Raw genomic sequence first — 20,849 nt, forward strand, 5'->3', positions numbered from 1 at the left:
AAATGGCATCACGTCTTTATTTTACGCAAAATTGTCAAAATATCCTCTTCTAAAAAGTAAAATAATCACGAACATAATTTGGCAACTTTTATTAGAAATCAATTTTTTATTAAGAAGTTAGGAATATTTCAAATTTATAAAACTTAATGTCTGAAATTTTTAAAAAAGAACGGTCATAGCAAATGAAATAGAAACTGACATTGAAAATTTTATAACATTTTAAAGTTAGCTTGTGTTAAGTTGAATAAAAAAAATTTTAATTAATGGTGGCTAAACTCAAATGGTGGCTTTTTCTGGCCATTTATTATGAAACATCTAACTTCACCACCAACTATTTTCCTATTTGTTTGTGAAATACACTGAGGAGCGTGGTTGAAAATCGCTGAAACAGAGCTTCAGAAACCGATCGATTGATTGAATAACTGATTGATTGATCGAACATGTTAACAAAGTTGAAACCAGGAACTAGTGAGATTTGTTTCATCAGAATCAAGAGGAAACGTGAAGAAGATCCAATTGAATCATTAGTATTTGTTTGCAAAAAAGCGAAGAAATGCTATAATGGTGATGAGGAACTATATAAAATTGAGAATAAGTTCAAGTTCGCTGGAACAGTTCATCAGGCTAATGTAAGTATCAGTTGAATTTTTTCTTTCCCATTCGTTTATTTCGTTCAGTGTTACTCATTTGGTTTGCTTCTATTAAATTTTTTAAATTAGTTTTTCAATTTTAACTCGTTTTGTATTTCAGGATTCCCTCATCCATCAAACTGTCAAAACTGCAATAAGACAGTGTAAACTGGAAAATGAGAGGAAGAGACACTGTGATATATGGCTGACGATACTAAACCTAGTAAGAAAAGAAAGATATCTCTTCATAAAGGATATCAAATTATTGGAAAAAAGACAGCCAAAACATTTGATTCGTTGGCCAATTTGGAATGTAATTTGGCAGATGAAAACCCAAAATTTTTCCTCTTCAATGTGGAAAAAATTGATCAGCCTCAGAAAAAGAAATCAAGAAATTGTCCAAAAAGGGACGCTGATGAGAAACAGAAGGAGATCAATTTCGTTTATGACGTCTTCTACATAAACGACTACAAATTTGATTTCTCGCTGTTTCAAAATGTTCAACACGTTGAAGCATACAAACAATGTGACGATGTTGAATATTTGGCAGAGGAGGAAGAAGATGAAGAGGCTTATGAAGAGGATGACAACGAAGATTGTGAAAACAACTGGCGGAACGACTACCTCGATGAATCATCCTGGTTCTACAATGCGGATCATAATTTCAGCTGCTATGACTACGTCCGAGATTATGAATGAAACATAAACAGATTCATTCATTTAACTGGATATTTTGTCATTGTCTTGGGCTGAAATAATTTTTCGTTTTATGAATAAATTTTATAAATGCAGTTAATACAATATTTTAACTTGAATTAAATGTGGTTTCAATATTGAATTAAATTATTTTGCCGCTTCTAATCGCAGTGTTCATGATCGCTTGAAATGAAACCACCTTGTTAACACGGCAACGCCCATAGTAATAATATTTGCATTGATTTAAAATAATGCTTAAATCAAAGTCTAAATTAAACAATCCATCTATTAAAACTTCACTGAAGACATGCATAAGTAAACAAAGAAAAAAATATAACAGCACATCGAAGACAAAGCAAGCAGGACAAATGCCTATTTAATTTTCATCACATTCTCTTAAACCCTTTTATGGAAGAACGTTTTGATGCTGATTTATAATGATAGCGACTTAGTACTACTACACTACTGCCGCTACTACTACTACTACTGCTGCTGCTGCAACTTGCATAACAGTAAAGAAAACATATTAATATTACCGTTATTACTATTATTTATTGGTATTATTGTAAATTTGATTTTATTATTACTATTATTGGTAGTATAATTTTCGTTTTATTGCTAGCGTAAGATTTGATGGTCCACATTGTTGCTGTAAAAAGTATTGACATGATGGTCGTTACTTCTACAACTACACGTATGTATGTAATATTTATTATTTTTCTTATTCTTATTCTTGGTATTTATATTTTTCTTCTACGTTTTCTTCTTTTTTTTCTTCTTCTTATTATTATTCTACTTCTTCTTCTTTTTCTTCTTCACATTTGTATTTTATTATTTATTTTTTATCTAATTCGATATTTTTCGAAAGTTGGGAATCAATGGAACGTTGTACAATCAAATCTATTCAATTGCTTTCTTGCTATTTATCTTTTTATAGTTAAAAACTAAAAATGGCTTTAATTTGATAAAACTATTGATCGATCGATTGATTGATTAAATAATCAATTAATTAGTTAATTAATTGATTGATAAATTAATTAACAGAGAAGATGCACACGTACGTAATAAATACGCCTCGGAACCATTCAAGATACCTGCTGGCGTCTACAAACAAACTGCTGACACAATGACAACACACACAAAAGAATTCTAAACACATAAAACATATATATAAATATATATAAATATATATATATAATTGCATATACACACAAACACATACATATACACAATACATACATACACACATACATAAACATATGCATGTACACATACGCGCGCACACGCACACACAAAACTATTATAGCGTAACTGCTTTTTCTTTTCTTACGTAACTCAAAATATCATTGACAACGGTGAATTACTTAAATTGTGAATTAATGCACCATGCCCGCTTTGCTCCTTCTAGGCGGGAACCACTTTCTTTCAAATTAAACACGACCACTGCAAGACAGATGCGTCATTTTTAATCGCCACATCTTCTATTGCGCGCCACACATGTACATCTTAAGTCGCACGCACACACTCACACAAACACGCACATGCGTACACGCACGCACGCACGCATACGCTCGCAAACACACACACACACACACACATAAACGTACGACAGATCATCATAGCAGACAGTGGCATGTACCAGGTACAACTGGCCACCAGCACCAACAATATGCAATGTACGACTATAAAATTAAGCTACAAAGCTGGAATTAAGCATTAAATGAATAAAAATATGAAAAATTCAAATAAAACAACGAAAAGGTGAACAAAGAACATGTAAAAAAGAAATAAAAGAACGAACGAATGAGTGAACGAATGGATGAATGAATGAATGAGTGAGTGAGTGAGTGAGTGAATGAATGAATGAATGAATGAATGATTGATTGAATGAATAAATGAATGAATGATTGAATGATTGAATGAATGAATGAATGAATGAACGAACGAACGAATGAATGTAAAAATAATTGGACGGAAGAAAAAATGACCAAATAAATGAATGAAAAAATAATTGAATGAAAGAATGAATGAATGAGCGTTTGTCGGCTGGTCTGCACGAGGATGAAATTAATTAAAAAGAAAATACAACCTGAAAGATTTTTTTGTTTAAACGTACGCAAATGTGATTTTGAGTTTGTTTGCGTGCGTTCGAGTTGTTTTTGTGCCTGTTCTCCGTTTGTTTGTATGGATGTGGCGGTATGTTTTTTGAGTTTGTATTGTCCAGTGGTCTTTTTGTATGTATGTATGTATGTATGAATATATTAAAAACATTTAAGCCAGTGATAACAAACTCACAAAAATCTATGCACACAAACAGACAGACAAAACAGAGAAACAGACAGAGACACACATACACACACAAACACAGACACACACAAACTCATTTTGATCTGATATGTTGTTTGTTTATCTCTTGCTGATTTTCAAACTCATTTATGATGTTTCATTTGAATTTATTAACATATCCTTCATATTAGTGTATGTGTGTTGCTGTGTTTGTTGTGTATGTGTGTTTGAGGTGTGTGTATGTTGGTGTGTGTTGGTGTATGTGTGTTGGTGTATGTGTGTTGGTGTGTTTTTGTGGTGTATGTGTGTTGGTGTGTGTATGTGTGTTGGTGTGTGTATGTGTGTTGGTGTTGTGTTTTTGTGTGTTTGTTAATGTGCGGCACATTGCAAGCGTTGATTTGAATGTCTTTGCTTTGACGTGTAAGGTTGGATGGGGAGGGATGGAAGAGATGGAAGAGACATGCGCAGAAGAAAGACAAACAGACATAAAGAGAGACACGCAGAGAGACACGCAGAAGCACACTCACAGACAGACATACAGACCGACAGACAGACAGCTAGTATGTCATCGCTCACGTGGCATACTCAAGAAATTTAAAGTAAGATTGATTGAACGACCGGATTGAAACTTAATTTAACTTTTAAACGTTTTTAGAATTCTTATTTGTATATTACTGATCATTTGTTCTCGTTTGTCGGGATGGAGATGCGTTACTTGCTGGTAAGCTCGGATAATGCCGAAATGAAATTAGGTTGAAAAATGTTATTCTTAATGAAAGATAATTTAATTGATTTAATAATTATTTATTGTAGAAAACATTGTTAATCGTTTTGTCTAGAGTTGTTCGGGACAAGCGTGTAATTTAATTACATTAATGGTGGTGTTCTTGGGTGATATTTCAATTTTCAGTACTTTGTGCTTTATTTCAAAATAGGAGTGTGAAAAAGTAAGAAACATCATTCCAAGAACTACGATGGTGTTCCATTAAAAGTTGCTGACGTAAATACCTCGATCCAGAAATACCTGAGAGATTTGAATGAAAATTAAATTAAAAATTCACTCACTCACTCACTCACTCACTCACTCACTCACTCACTCACTCACTCACTCACTCACTCACTCACTCACTCACTCACTCACTCACTCACTCACTCACTCACTCACTCACTCACTCACTCACTCACTCACTCACTCACTCACTCACTCACTCACTCACTCACTCACTCACTCACTCACTCACTCACTCACTCACTCACTCACTCATTCAGTTGCATGTCCTCTCGCTCCCTGGTTTCTTCATTCATTCACACGCGCAATCAATTTTTTCAGACATAGGAGAATTACAAACATAGTTTAGTGTAAATATTAGACTGTATTGGAAGATTGAAGCGCTCTTAAAATAATTGCAAATTGTTGCAGTAGAAGAGGCAACATTTTTGTGTTGCAGTGTTATTGTTGTTGTATGTTGTTGGAATGTAGTTGTTGTAGAATGTTGTTGCTGGAATGTAGTTGTTGTAGAATGTTGTTGCTGTAAAGATGTTGTTCAACGCTGTTGTTAAATGTTGTTGAAAAAACAAGTTGATGAATGTTGATGTTTTGTTGTTGAATTGCGCTGTATGTTATTAATAAAATTTTAAGCTGCTGTAATGATGTAATGGTATATTGTTGAAATGTTATTGAAATGTTGCTAATGTAATTTTGTTCTGTTGAATGTTCGTGTTGAAATGCTGTTGTAATGTTGAGTTTTTGCTAAATTTTATAAAAATGTTGTAGCAACATTGTTGTGCGACTTTGTTGTTGTTGTTGTTGAATGTTGAAATGTTGTTAGAAAAAATTGGGTGACAGAGTTATTTATGGTGTCAGTGTCTCTGATGTAGTGCTCGTGTTCTGCTTGCTGATGATGCTTTATTGGGGTTGATGTTTGCTGCTTTTGTTGTTGTTGCGGCAGCTGCTACTGTTTTTGTTGCGGCTGATGTTGTAGTTGTTGTTGATGGTTTTGCAGTTGTTGCAGTTGCTGCTGTTTTTGTTGATGTTAATGGTTTTGTTGTTGTTGTTGATGGTTTTGTCGTTGTTGCTGTTTTTGTTCATGATTTTGATGTTGTTGCTGCTGTTTTTGTTGATACTTTTTATGTTGATGTTGCTGTAATTGATGTTGTAATTGGTGTTGTGGTTGACGTTTTGCTATTGATTGTGTTTATTTGATGTTGTCGTAGTAGCCGATGAGCTTACTGATGTTGTTGTTTTTTGCATATTGGAGTAAATTAGTTGTTGTTGTTGTCGTCGTCAACGTTGTTGTTGTTAAGAATGATAATGAGTCTGTCGTCGTATTTGTTGTTGCTGTTTTAAATCTTACAATCATTACAACCGTTACAGATGTTATGTAGATGTATGCTATTAGTGATGATGTTTACAATGTTCTTAGTTGTTGGTATCGCAACCTTTGTTGTTGTTGCATTTGCTATGGATGTCAAAGAAACATTTTTTTGTAATTTTTTTTACGTTTTAGTCGTGACTCTTTTTTTTACCGATGATGCTAATTATGTTGAATTTTTCAACTTTTTAAAATTATAAAGACGACAAAATTATTAACGTCATAATAACTAAACTCAAAGTTGAAAAATACAGAAGTAACTAATTAAAATATACAAAGTTTTAGTACAATCCAAGTTTTAAAAAGTCACACGTACACGCACACACACACACACACACACACACACACACACACACACACACACACACACACACACACACACACACACACACGTACATGTATATATAAAATATAGTGTATGTGTATGCACAAACACACAAACACACATGCAATTACATAAATATATACAAAATACAAACGCATACACATGTATGCGTCTTATAAATGCGCACGTAACGCATATGCAGCTGGATATCAGTGGTGCAGATGCAGGCAGGCGTTTCTTGTAACCTTCTTAAAAAGCTTTCCACTCATAGTTATTGTTTGGCCATGCAGTGTGCACCCATCCCGTGCTTTGCAATGCAACAATACTCTTTGCCTGTGTCTGTAGCATTCTTTCAAGTTTTCCATATCTATTTATTTATTGTTGTTTTCAAATATGTAATAATGTAAAGACATTTTGATTAATTTTTAGTTGGTTTTTTAGCAGTTTGTTAATTATTAAACCATTAACATTATAATAATAATATTCTATACAATATTGCATGGTTTGTAGTGTTAATATTTAAACTATTTGCTAGCAACGTGTAGGTACGTTACAAACATGTTATAATAAAGTTAAATATTGCATAGTGAACTTTTTCATTAGTGATAATATTTATAAAAATTAAAATAGTTTATTTGTCGTTAAATTTAATTATATCAACATTTAATCAATTTGTTTTCAATTTTAAAACAAACTTAATCGCTTAATCAGGTTAGCGCCGATTTCAATTCATTTAGAAATTTAATTATCGAGTTCATTTCGGTGTTGAATTGATGTAATGATACCCACATTGCTGTCATCGTTGTTGTTGTGTTGTTGTTATGTTGTTATTGCTGTTTTCATTGTTGTTGTTGTTGTTGTGTTGTTATTGCCGTTTTCATTGTTGTTGTTGTTATTATTGTTGTTGTCATGTGTTGTTGTTTCATATCATCTCATTGCCTCGTGCAAACTGTTCTTAATATTAATTAAAAGTGGTCTGAAATTTTACTAATTAACCTTAGCGATGCCATAAAATGATAATTAAAATAGAATAATAAATAACAATTACTATAATAAAATAAAATAAAAAATACAAATAAATGGAAGAATTAAAATTTTTTTAAATGACCAAACTTATATAATAAGGTCTGTTAAAACTTCGAACGAATGACACAAGAAAGTATGCGATCGCGTGGTGAACCAATGCAGAAGTTTCGCAATAACGATTGCTATGATGAAATCTTTGCTATCTCGTAAGACAGATTTTGGTATTTTCTTTTTCTATTTTCATCATATTTAATTCTGGAAAATTTCAATTATCTATGAATCGGTTTAAACTTTTCAAGATTTTGGCTTGTTTTTAAAAAGTTACAATAATTAGTTTTTTTAGAAGTTTTAAGAAATTTATTCGAAAATAAAAAAAAATCAATTTATAACATTTTCATAAATTTTGCATAATTTTGTTAAAATTCCAATAGATGTAGGTAGACGATGTAATGTGTTGTTGTTTCATATCATCAACGTCAACTCAAAATATTAATAAGTTATAAGCACTACTTTTTGGTTCAGCCCGCTTTCTGTTTCATCTCAAACCAAATTCTATTAGCACAGCTATGCAAAAATTCATATTAAATGACAAAAAATATTATTGACCAATTGAAAAACACTGAACTATTTAGCATTTTAATAGTTAATAACATCCACATAAACACCAAACAAAACAAAATAATCTAACAAAAATCATTCTCAAATTTCAAAGCGAATTCGTTATTTTTAGCTTTCATATCAAATGCATTTCCTATCTTCTCAAATGAAACAAAATTTTTCTTGAATTATTTAGCGCTAAATTTGAAATCATTTGAATTTATTCTGGGCACACATGGCAAACATTGACAGACGCATAGCAAGGCAAATATATTTCATATTCCAACTGACAATGCGATACGTGCTGTATCTTGCGACTAAGGCAAATGCATTATTTTTTTCTGTGTGCTCCCAGCCACGTATACATCAATGCAATTTTTAACAGACTCTATATTATTATTCGATAAACGCTAAAATTTAGCTTTTTTTCATAAAATAAAGAAATTTTCCTCTTGTGATGTTTTTTATTGTATGCGCTAAAATGACAACCCATTTAAAAGATCCTTAATAAATATATGTTTTTTTAAGGGTGCTAAACCAAATGAAATTATGAACAGCAGTTAGCTCAATATTGAATAAACCCAGAAAGTAGCTTTAATAGATGTCCTCTTAATAATGCATGCTTGGCGGTTACTAGGAATAACAACTAGGGAGTAACACTACCCAAAAAAAATGACGACGTTTAAGTTGGTGGTGTTGGTCTCTTTCAATGTTGTTGTACTGTGGTTGGTGCATTGTGGTTGTTAATTGTTGTAGCAAGATTCTTATATTTATGATCTATGTTATTTTGTATTTGGTTTGTATAACAATTTGCTTCTGATTCGTTCTTGTATTCCATATATGTTCTGTTAACATGTTAATTACTTGCATTTATTAATCTCTTTATTTCGTCATTAATGTTCAGTTTCGGCTGGTGACTTTATTTTCTTTCTGAATAGTTAATACTAATAATGTGCATAGTTAGCTTTACACATTGGTTTGAAAAATGGTTACGTTACAGAGACATTAGGTTATTTCTTGAAAGTATTTCGTTATATAGAACTATTCAAAAGGCATTAAAGCAATGCTGCTTCAGATGTTAGTACCATGAGTTCTTGGTCTTTGTTTTTTTTCGCTGTGAGAGAGAAAAAGGGCAGATATGATCATTATATTATGATACTAAATGGGAAAAATACGTGCTCCATGCGTGCACACCGCCGTCTGAAGAATGACTCTTTCGTTCAGTAAAAGTTTTTGAGTGACAACATTTTTTTATCTTTTTTTTTTATATGAAAATGGTTTTAGAATAACAAAATTTATATATATATATTTTTTATTTGAAAATAGTTTTTTCGGAGACGGTTTTAATGTTTTTTTTTATTTAAATCATATTTTAGGTGACTTTTTGAAAAACTAGTCAGTATTTTTCTAAATTTTAGTTTTGTTTGAGTAGCAGCAAAAATGATTTATTATTAATAATAACGTTGAATTTTATTAACTTTAAAAAAAAATTTTACAAAATTTGTCTTGCATTTTTTTCGTTTAATTGTCCGTTTGTTTGTTCGTTTGTTGTTCGCTTGTTCATTCATTCGTTCGTTTGTTTGCTTATTTGTTTGTTTGTAACACGTTGTGATGTATATGTTTACGTTATGTTGCTTGGATGCAACAATTCTGAATTAAAAAAAAAGGTTTATGCTATAATGTTCGTGCTCCAATATAACATGTTGGCATGTTTGCCTCACATAGGCTCTATACTAATAACCATCGTGCTATATGTTTATAACACATGTTCACATTCAAATGTTTATGTCGCGATGTTGTATGCCGAGATGTTTATGTCACTGTGCTTATTTTTCCTTGTACGTATGCCTGATGCAATTTATTAGCACCATTCTTCAATTCAACAGCAATTTGTGGTTAGTTACGTATGCGTGTATGTTTTTTGTATGTTTTTGTATGAATGTTTGTATTTTTTTGTATGTATGTATTTTTGTATGTTTTTGTTGTTGGTATGTTGTTTGTGTGTATATTGTGTATATTTATATATGTGTGTTAAGTTCTTTTTTGTAGCTTTTTGTGTGGCTTTTTTTGTCATTTTGGTTATTATTTTTTATAAGTTGTTGTGATGTTTGTACGTATGGGTTGTTATATCAGAGTTAAATTTCATCTTGTGGTTGTATTTGTTATACAAACTAACACAAGCAGAGCACATACAAAGAGTTGTTATGGCGTTACAAAATACATTTAACATGTTTATTGAAAACAATTAATTCAAGAAGATCATGATGAAACCGTTATCAGAGTAATGCAAATTTTATGCAAGTTTTTTTGTTAGTTAGCAGATTGTGAAAAGATTTTTTTTTTTAAAATAAAAAGTAATCATTTTCATAAATACTTCAAAATAAATGTTAAACAACAACAATGTAAATGTATATGGCTGATTGTCTTGTAATGTCGTAGCCACATGAACATTTCAACCGCATGAAATCATTATTTAACAGAAGCAACTACAATAATTTCTGCATAAAAACAGCAATGCCAACATTAACACCAATAACATCAACGACAACGAAAAAAGAAAAACAACATTATCATCAGCAACAACAGCAACAACAACGACGACGACGACAAACAACAACAACTACATTTTCACAAACGCAATCAATATGAATGAACATCTTAACGACGCTACTGGAATGTCTAACAAATTTAAACACATCAAAATCATCAATAAGTGCTGCCGATATAGTAACAAAAACAACAAAATCAACACCACCACCAACAACAGACGCAACAACAACAACAAAAGACGTAACAACATCCACAACACCACGTTTTAGATAAATCTTAGTTGGAAATTCTCCCAAGACATAGCAGAAAATAGGAGTAAGAAAAACAACGTCATCACTCAGTAGAGTTATTCTCTATAAATGGCCGGTAGTTAGTTAGCTGCTCATTGAAGCTTCATTCAATCAACAAAACTGCATTCTCATATCCATCAAAATAATTGAATGTACTATTGATAATTACTTCAACAGCAAATACAACAATAATAATAACATCGACAACAACAGCATAAAAACGATAATAATAATAATAATAATAATATTATTATTATTATTGTTAGAATAAATAATGTGAATAGTAACGTTACTTTATTTCCGTACACTGATGAAACACTATTTTAAATTGGAGAAAAAGTCGATTCGTGTAACAGCAATTCTTTAGCCCAGTAACATCATAGACGCCTATCTGAAGAAAAAAAACATCAACATCAAAGCAGCAACAACTACAACGATCAGCTACAACGATATAAAAAACAACTTTGACGACAGCGACAACATTGACGGTGACGACGACTTCAACAATCGCAAAGACATCAACAAAAACAATTACATCAATACCAACACCAACATTTGCAACAACAACATCAACATCTGCAACAACAACATCAACATCTGCAACAACAACATCGATATCAGCAACAAAAACATCGATAATAACAACATCCAGAGCAACAAAAACAACAAGAAAGACATCAACAAATCCCACAACAACATACATTGTTGTCAGATGTTCGTTCAATTGAACGTTTGCCGCACGTTGAATTCATTTATCCTAATCACCTCAATCATTGGTTAGTTATTTTTATTCATTTATTCATATATTAATTTATTCATTTATTCATGCATTTGTTCGTTTTTTTGTTTACTACAATTCTCTCATCAACATTTTCCAGCAACAACAGCAAACACATACATACAAAATCATACACGTGAAACAAGGCAACACACATTGTATGTTATAGGCGAGGATTATCCGTGCCATCGAATCAGGTCACAGCAATACCAGCTCCAGACACTTTCACACACACACTCTTTCCCTCCCTCTCACTTTTCCCTCTTTTTCTCTCTCTTTTTCTTTCTATCTTTCTATTCCTTCTTCTTATTTTTGACCATCCTACGTCACGTCCCACTCATCTACAGACCTCCTCGAGGAAGCTAATTAAAACGGCCAGCCAGCATCATATACTGTAAATCTTACGTGAAACACGCGATGCATTATTATAACAAGCACCTTCCATACTTTCAACGCCTCAATACGACGAGTGTCCACCTAGTTTTTATAAGTTTAAGGTATTTTTTAGTAGGTTCTTAATTAAATGAACTGATTTTTATGCAAATTCTTATTGTCTGTTAGTGTAAATTTTTTAAAATTGGTTTTTTAAAATGACGTTATTTGCTTAAAAATTTATAGTTTCACGTTTTTTTCTTTGTGATAATTTTTTCAGTGCGCCGCTGCTATCAACACGACTCGTTTCAGAAACAGTGCAAGTTGTAAAGTGCATTACAGAATTTTTTAATTCACGAAAGTAGCTCCGCACCCGTGGCAAAAAGGCGCAATAATTTCTTTCAAAAAAAAACATTCCATCTCACATTTTCTCCCAATCAGTCCAGTCCATCTTTCTATTTTTTGCTACTTGCAACAGGGAAGAATGCGGCTAACCCAACAGCGTTAACGATGTGAGTGGTGTACTTCAAATGCTCCTCTACACAATGTGGTTTGGTCTGGTCTGGTGTGGCGTCGATGGTGTAGCTTTGGTTGTGTGATGTGGCGTCGGTGGTGTGGTGTGGACCAAGTGAATGAAAAACGAAAAGCAAACAATTCGAGTTTGCCGCTCGAAAGCACTGAAATCTTCAATTAGTTTTGTGCATCGGCTTTCTTAAGTGGCCTTCTACTCATGTATACATGCGTGCGTTTAATGAAAGCACACACGCACATGTTTACACGTACGCACGCAGTTACTTCATTTAGCGTATAATCCACCAAAAATTAATGAACCTTAGCCGGTCCGTGATATTATTTAAGTGTTTGTATGAAAATCAAGTAATCCGAGTTTTAACGTGTTTGTTTAGCAGTCAGACTTTCACAAACAACTCCCCGATCTAAAAACACCAACATGCAGAAATGTACCTAAACATGCAGGTATACTTACACTTACATAGAAGCATACACAAAAAATGTTTTTCCTGTGTTACGTAGTGCTCCTGTATTTATTTGTAAGTCAAAATTTGATATTTCATACTTTCAATAATAATTTTTTTCATTTGCCAAATTTATAATTTGTTCTATTATTATTACAGTTTATTTAAATTTATGTATCGAAAAGTCATCTTCAACAAAATCAAACGCGACCAGCCTATTTTGAAATTTTTTTCAGGAATGGTGTGCAATTGAATGAAACTTCAGAGATTAAATGTTGCGCTGCCAATCTTGCAGTGAAACATTTCATGGCAATTTTAATTAAAAACTTATTTGAAACTAAATAAATCATAAAAAAACGTCTATAACGCTTCAGAAGAAAGAACAATAAAAGATCTAAAATCAGATTTTTCCATATTAATTAAGTTCCTCGGTTAATAAAGCTCATAGTTGAAGCCTGTATGTTAAGTATATTAACATTGATTAAAGTAATAAACGAAGCAGTTGTAAGAAAGCAAAATCACCAAACTGTAATTAAGAAAACAATGACACGAAGTTCTTTTAACAAATAGGCTCAATGTTTAAATCACGTGTAACCAGTGGTTTCTATAGCTAAGCATATTTTTTGGGTCGATCCTTTCTTGAGGATCAGATGTATAGCCCGCGACTGGCGGTTCTAACTGATTCAACATACGACGAATTTAAGCGTTAAATGAAAAACTCTATTAGCTGAATATTTTATAGAGGAAGTTTTATGATGGATAAAATATTTCATAAAAGTAACAAGCGAGCGAACAAGCTAGTTGAACTTATTAACAATTCGTTGACAGAAATCGAAATATCTCGAACATCACACCAAATCCCCCATAAAGGGCTGGAAGTATTTAATCGAAAGTTTTAAAAATGTCCAGGCAAGATGTTTTGTAGTCTTGAAAATTGAATGGAGTTCTCTTCTAAAAAATATATATATATAAACTTATACACTCCCTCACCACACACACACACACACACACACACACACACACACACACACACACACACACACACACACACACACACACACACACACATTACACGTTACAGTTATATAAATTTACAACTAGCTATCATATGATCATCTTCATTAATCAACTTTATAAGACTGTCACGAACATACAGACAAACACTACCACATCTATCCATAAATCATGTGCCTCTAAATGTTTGTGTGCGTGTGTTTGTATGGTGTTTGTATGTATAAACATCGTAGCCTATATTTATTTATATATATATATATATATATATATATATATCATCATACACGTTTATATGCACTCTTTTATATGCATATATCGTTAAATTTATATGCCCATTCTGCATTTAGTAGTTTTTTAAAGACAACTTCAATACGACGTAAATTTTTATACTCCTATTTATTTAATGTCATAATTTAATTAATGTTGTAAGTGTCAGCTGACAGCGCTGTTTCGGCTATTTAGCCATCGTCGGAGCTGGATTTAATATTTTAAGATGAAATTAAATTAAGATTATTAAAATAATATTAAAGTAAATATTGAAATTTTATTGGGTTTTAACAATGGTGTGAAACAATTTAAAAAGGTTTAAAAGATTTAAAAAAAACATATGAAACGTATCTTTAAAACAAGGTTAAATAAAGGAATAAACATAAAAATGAAATTGATAATTAAATAATTAAAACGAAGTTAAATAAGGTAACGTACTTATATACTTATATATACTTATATATATATTGTATGCGTTTAAATAGGCGGAACAGCCCAGTGTTCGTTCCAGGGTTTGTTGACGAAAGCCCCATGTTGGCTTAGTTGCACACGCACACATTATGCATGTACGTACATACTAGGTTTAGGATTCCATTAACATAAATTTGTTGTCAGGTACTAATCCAACTTTTACTCCAACTCACAATACCCACTTCAGACAGGCTTGAGACTGGCATGTACGAAGAGAAGAATCGCTCTTTCTGTCAAAGTGGCTTGCTTCTATTTTCCAACAGCATTCACACATAGCGGGGTAAAGCGAATTATGTAATATATATGCGAGCTACATGCACATGAACTTCTGGATGAAAAATATTTTACAGTTGCTTAAATTTCTCAATCCCCGAATGCATAAATCACGTATTCAATCAATTAATAGATGAGATTGACTAGTCTACGCAACTAGTCATGCATGTATGTGTGTATGTATATATACATACATATATATATATATATATATACGTATATATATATGTATAAATATATATGTATGCATATATTTATATATGTGTGTGTGTATGTGTTTGTGTTTGTCTGTGTGTGTGTATGTGTTTGTGTGTGTGGCCATCATTCACATCAATTTCTTAGTTTTTTTATTAACTGTACCTGGCATTTGATCTGGCAGCAATAACGCAACAACAACTAACAACAACAGCGAAACAAACAAACAAACGAACGAACGAACAAAAGAACGGACAAACAAACGAGCAAACAGACAAACAACTGAGAATATATGCATTCAACATGTTCTGGAGCAGCAACCACCACACCATCGTGACAAATTTCAAGTCTCAGAGCATCATTACAATCCCGCTGAATTACTACATGCCATTTAAATGTTGTTGGAGTTGTGCTGTTGTTGGCGGTACAATTTTTTTTTATTTATTAACCTAACGATATTTTAGCACCACTAATGTAAGATTTATGTTCTGTTATAATGAATTTAACTGATGACTAAAACCACATAGTGTATTTAAAGAAGTTTTTAATGATTTTTTAATAAACTTCTTTTAACAGTTAATCATTTTTCTGTTACTAATTATTTTACTAAATTATTATCCTAATTATTATTAACTACCATTTTCCCAATCTACTCTCAATAGTTAATTACGTTCGTTGTTGTCGCCTCTTGGTACGTTTCAAGAGGTTGTTTGCCCGCACTGAAATTGTTTACAAGGCTCTGTTATGTTAGTCTGTTGGTTGTGTTGTACATCTTGGCTCATGTGCGTACTAATATGTGGTGTGGTGTATACTTTTGTGTGTGTGTTGATTATATATATATATATATATATATATATATATAAGTGTGTGTGTGTATGTCTGTATGTATTAAGTATGTGGTGTATGTTTGTATGTGAAGTGTATGTGTACGTGATGTACGTGTGTGTTTTGTGTTTTTGAAAATTGTATGTAATATGGGTGTGTGATGCTTTATTGAGCATTAACAGGAGAGTGTTAGAATTAGTGTGTTTAACGTTTTGGCTTGCCTGTGTTTGTGCGTGTGCGCGCGCGTGTGTTGTGTGTGCGTATAAGTTGTTTACACTTTTAATGAACAAAATTTGCGTTGGAGGAAGGCCTCTTGTTAACCTCAGTGCGATGTACTTTGCTGTTGGGCCACTCTGTTCGTTGTGATGGTGGATTGATCAAGTTGTGGAGTTTGCTGTTCTTTTTGATGTTGGTGATGTTAATGTTGATGTTGTTCTTGATGTTTTTGGCCGATAATTTGAACCCGGATTTTATTATTGTTGACAACACAGAAGTTCTTATTGTTCCGTTGTCACCGTTTTTTTTTTTATTTTGACTGGTGCAATCGTATGAGGAGTTGTCACAAAATATGTAGTGAAGCTTGCACTGCATAAAGCATTAAATAGTTTTACGTTAGCGATCCTTTTAAATAATGAACCAACTGCTGAGAAAATATGTGATTAATTTCTAATTGAGATTAAGATTTTTCTAATAATAAAGCGCTATATCAATGCACCGAAATGACATAGATCAAATGCAACGAGATTCTAATCTAGTATATTATATAGATGTCCGTTCATGGCAATACTAAGTGAACAAGTTGTTTATTATAAAATTGACAATTTGAAATGATTGGACAAAAAATATATATAATTTATAAGCTTTTAAAATTTTTTTCAGCTGACATTTTTATCTTTTTATTTTCTTTTTTCTTTCCTCAATATCCATTTTTTTTTTTACCACTTCTTATTTTATTTTCAAATTTTTGAGTATTTTGCGATGAAGTTTTTTTCGTTTGTGATTAAGTTTTGAGAACATTTTTTTTAAAATGTAGAAGAGAGTGAAATTCATGCCTAGAGTGATGACGTACATTATTATTGAAGTGAAGAAAAAACTTGATGATAGATTCAGTAATTATACTCACCTGCGTTTGAAACTAATTGCAAGTTTGTTTTTTTTTAAATAATTTTGCGTTAACGTCATCTTTATTCATATTTATTTGTTATGTTTTATTTTCTAATATTTTTATTCATTATATTTTTACTTTAAAGATATCAGAGTTGTTGTTAATGGTACGTAAAGTCTTAACCATCATTGTTCCTCATAATGATTTATTGTTAGCCATGCTTGTTCAAGTTTTTGATCATTTCCAAATTGTGAGATTATTGTAAGATCTTGCAGAATTTTTAAAATTAATAACTGCGTTGTTTTAAGTAGTAAATAATTTGTATCCTACCATTTTAAAACAAAAATTTTTACACAAAAAACCAAACAGAATTTTTAAATTTTCCCGCATAATAAAATTTTTTTCAGTTAAAGCTCGAACCAGCCTGAAAACCGCAGTTCAACTTTAGAGCATTAGGAAGCTGAGTTTTAATGGCTCCCCCGGGGTTCGAGGAAAGTAGTTTAAGTGTTGGCCTATCGTAAACTTTTTATTCCAATTATTTCCGTGCTCTTCATTTAAAAATATTCCCTTTCAATAATTTTTTGTTCTGGAAATTAATTTTTTTGCGTTTGAAGTTTAATTTTTTTCATTTTAAAACATTTGAAGAGCTATGACACCACTAAGTAAAAAAATTTGAATTTTAGTGGATGATGGTTAGAAAACAGAATTAAATTTGCAAAATCAATAAAGAAAAATTGGATGGTAACTGTTTAAATTTGAAAAATTACCTTCAACTATGAAATTTAGCAAGAAGCAAGAATGAAAGTGAATTTTATGTCCAAAAATTGTCTAAATTACTTTGCTTTTTTAAAAACAAAAATCTTTCAAAACGACCTAGTTGTTGGCGACCTAGTTAGTGGTGACCTATTTAGTAGTGACTTAGTTAGTAGTGACCTAGTTAGAATTCATACCAAACCCCAACTGCTCCTCATCCTTTCTTTTAAGTACAGCATCATTCTGCTTTTCAAGACTAATCTTCTGTGAAGTTCATTCAATCAACCAAACAAACATGACATTTTCATCTTTCAGAAATTGATTGATTGAAAAAATTATGTTTTAAAATGTAGTATTAATTTCCTATTTCTATTTAATAAAGTGATACAAATTATAGAACGTCATATTCTAGCGTATGACAATAATAATATAACATGTATGTGGCAAATCAAGACAACTAGCCTAACCCGGCAATAAATCAAAACGCATTAGCAACAATATGCCACAATATTCGCAGTGTCACATCGCATTAATAACCCTAACTCGACAAAATGAAAAATATCCCTGCCCCCTGAAATATGAAACGTGAAGGTCACGTACACGAAGGTCACACATCTGGCGGTCACAACTAGATACAACAACTCAAACACTAACTGCACTTCAAGAACAACAGTTACAGCAGCACCAGAAACAACAAAAACAACAAGAGTAACAACTAGAACAACAAACAGCAACGACAACGTCGATATCCCGTTTAATCTAAAATTTTGATTCGCAGATTTGCTCCTCATATCGATCGAAATATAAATAATAAATGCTCACGCACGACATTCGCCCGAACGGAAAATGTAAGTACGATTTGCAAATGCATGTTTATGCATGGCTCGGTTATGCGAACCCACTCTGACGCACATTGCAACATGAACACACTCAGTCGCGCGCGCGCGCACACACACACATACATACATATCCACGCATACAAACTGACAAAAACACACACACAGTTATACACATTTAGTGATGCACGCATCTTTAGATACTTTAGATACAAGACATAGAAGCACACAAACATATGTGCGTATATAAAGCGACACACATACGAACATACATACAGACACAGACCACAAGCAACTTCAGCAAAACATAATATTATTATTCGACAGCGCTTTGTGAATCTTCAACAAGAGAAGGCTCAACAAAATTGTTGGTGCAAGGAAATATTCAGTGCAATGAAAAAAAAATGAATTAGATGTTCTTGAACAAACAAATTTTTATAGTAGAAAAATGTCTTGAATGAATAATTGAGCAAAAAACATTTAAATGTTGACTCTATTTCAATCAGTTACGTCAGTTATGAAAAGTTTTTAATAATTTTTTTTCATGTAAAAAAAAATTAAATTACGTCTTTATATTAGAGTTGAAATATTGTTATTAAAAATATGTTGAGATTTTAAATCCAAAGCAACCGACATTATTTTGTGATAATTTTACAAAAGAATGTCGGTTGCGTTGTTGTTCCGACAGTATAAGTTATATCAATTTGCTAAAGTAGGTAGAAAAATGTTTCAACAAATTTTTATAAAATGAAAAAGTTAACAGCTAAACGGAAGATACATTTAATGTTTCAGTTACCACAAAACACAATTGAACGTAAAGTTTAATATCGAAACGAAATTAAATGTTGGATGTCACAGCGTAACGAAATTGTACGTTAGACGCAATAGCGAAACGAAATTAAATGTTGGCAGTTATAACGAAACGAAATTAGAGTTGTTTTCTGAACCTGGCAGTCAACTTTCTGACATGATTTGAAGGCTTTTCAATACGTATTTGTTTGGTTGTCATTATTTTTAATGATACATGACAAACTATAGGCGCGCACACACCGATAACACACGCACTCTCGCACGCACACACGCGCGCACAACACATACAAACATACACACACACGTGCGCGCGCACGTGATATTAGAATTATCAATAATACATAGGCATACGAAAAGACGGACGAATTTAATAATAGGCAGTTAGAGGAATACTTCTGATAGTCAGATAAATATTGAAACGAATTAATAGATGGATGGAAAGATAAATAAATGAATAGATGAATGAATGAACAAAGTAACAAATAAATAGCTGAATGAGTGAATAAATGAATAAAAAAATGAACGGAGAAATAGTTGGATAGATGTGGAGTAAAAAAACAGAGAGAGTTAGAGCCTGAGGCATGCAACTGATGGAACGGGAACGTGTGTGCTAGGTAGGCTGTGAGATTAATTCATCATCCACAATAACAATAAGAAGAAGAGGACAGTGTACCGCAGTTGTGAATAAGGTCTCCATATATCATATCGACGTCTAGATGATTTATTTAATTGTGGAAAAAGTATTTATTGCTTTTCTATTTTAATAAAAGATTAAGTTTTTCATTATGATTATTTAAATTTTTTAAGAAATTTTTAAAGTTTTCGGGTTCAATATTTTATTGCTATCCTGATTGTTACTACTTGTATAACTGTTATTAAAGTTATTATTCCTTCTTTATAGATGTTTTAGGAATAAATTATTGAACTGAATAATGCAACCTCACATTGTTTGAACAACCTTTCCATTTTCCATTTCAAAATTTATTTAAACAATGATTATTATTTTTATAACTATAAAAAATTAATTTATTTTTTGTAATAAAATTTGTAAAAAAAGAATTTGAATATTGTTTCATATTTGTTATGATCAATTTTTGGAAAAATATTTCATTTAGTTACTAGATTTCCATTATAATATAATAAAAACACCAACACACCACACACAAACACACACAAACACACCCACACACACACACATGCATGTATGCACGCACGCAACCTGAACTTAAGATGACAAGAATAATTTATAAAATAATTGATACGCCGTGTAAGGTATGTTTGAGGCAAAAATGTATACACAGGTTTTGATTGATAATTGTTTTTATGCAAGTTTTGTTGCATCTGTTATCTCTCCCTTTCTTTATCTTTTCTTTCTCTCCCCCCCCCTCTCTCTCTATTTATCTGT

At 31.9% G+C, this 20,849-nt stretch overlaps 2 protein-coding genes across 2 annotated transcripts; both read left to right on the forward strand.

The window, feature by feature from the left end:
• Nucleotides 1–440: 440 nt before the first annotated feature.
• Nucleotides 441–1,328, forward strand: HELRODRAFT_175067 (hypothetical protein; the record flags this gene model as incomplete). The annotated part of the gene is made up of 3 exons (XM_009022504.1): nucleotides 441–629; nucleotides 751–852; nucleotides 906–1,328. The coding sequence occupies 3 exons, from the start codon at nucleotides 441–443 to the stop codon at nucleotides 1,326–1,328; spliced, it is 714 nt and encodes a 237-aa protein (XP_009020752.1).
• Nucleotides 1,329–10,840: 9,512 nt separating this feature from the next.
• Nucleotides 10,841–13,240, forward strand: HELRODRAFT_175068 (hypothetical protein; the record flags this gene model as incomplete). The annotated part of the gene is made up of 4 exons (XM_009022505.1): nucleotides 10,841–10,850; nucleotides 11,194–11,501; nucleotides 12,363–12,433; nucleotides 13,132–13,240. 4 exons carry the CDS (start codon nucleotides 10,841–10,843, stop codon nucleotides 13,238–13,240), a joined length of 498 nt encoding a protein of 165 aa, XP_009020753.1.
• Nucleotides 13,241–20,849: the final 7,609 nt, after the last annotated feature.

Source organism: Helobdella robusta (genome assembly GCF_000326865.2).
Source record: "Helobdella robusta unplaced genomic scaffold HELROscaffold_32, whole genome shotgun sequence".
NCBI lineage: Eukaryota > Metazoa > Annelida > Clitellata > Rhynchobdellida > Glossiphoniidae > Helobdella > Helobdella robusta.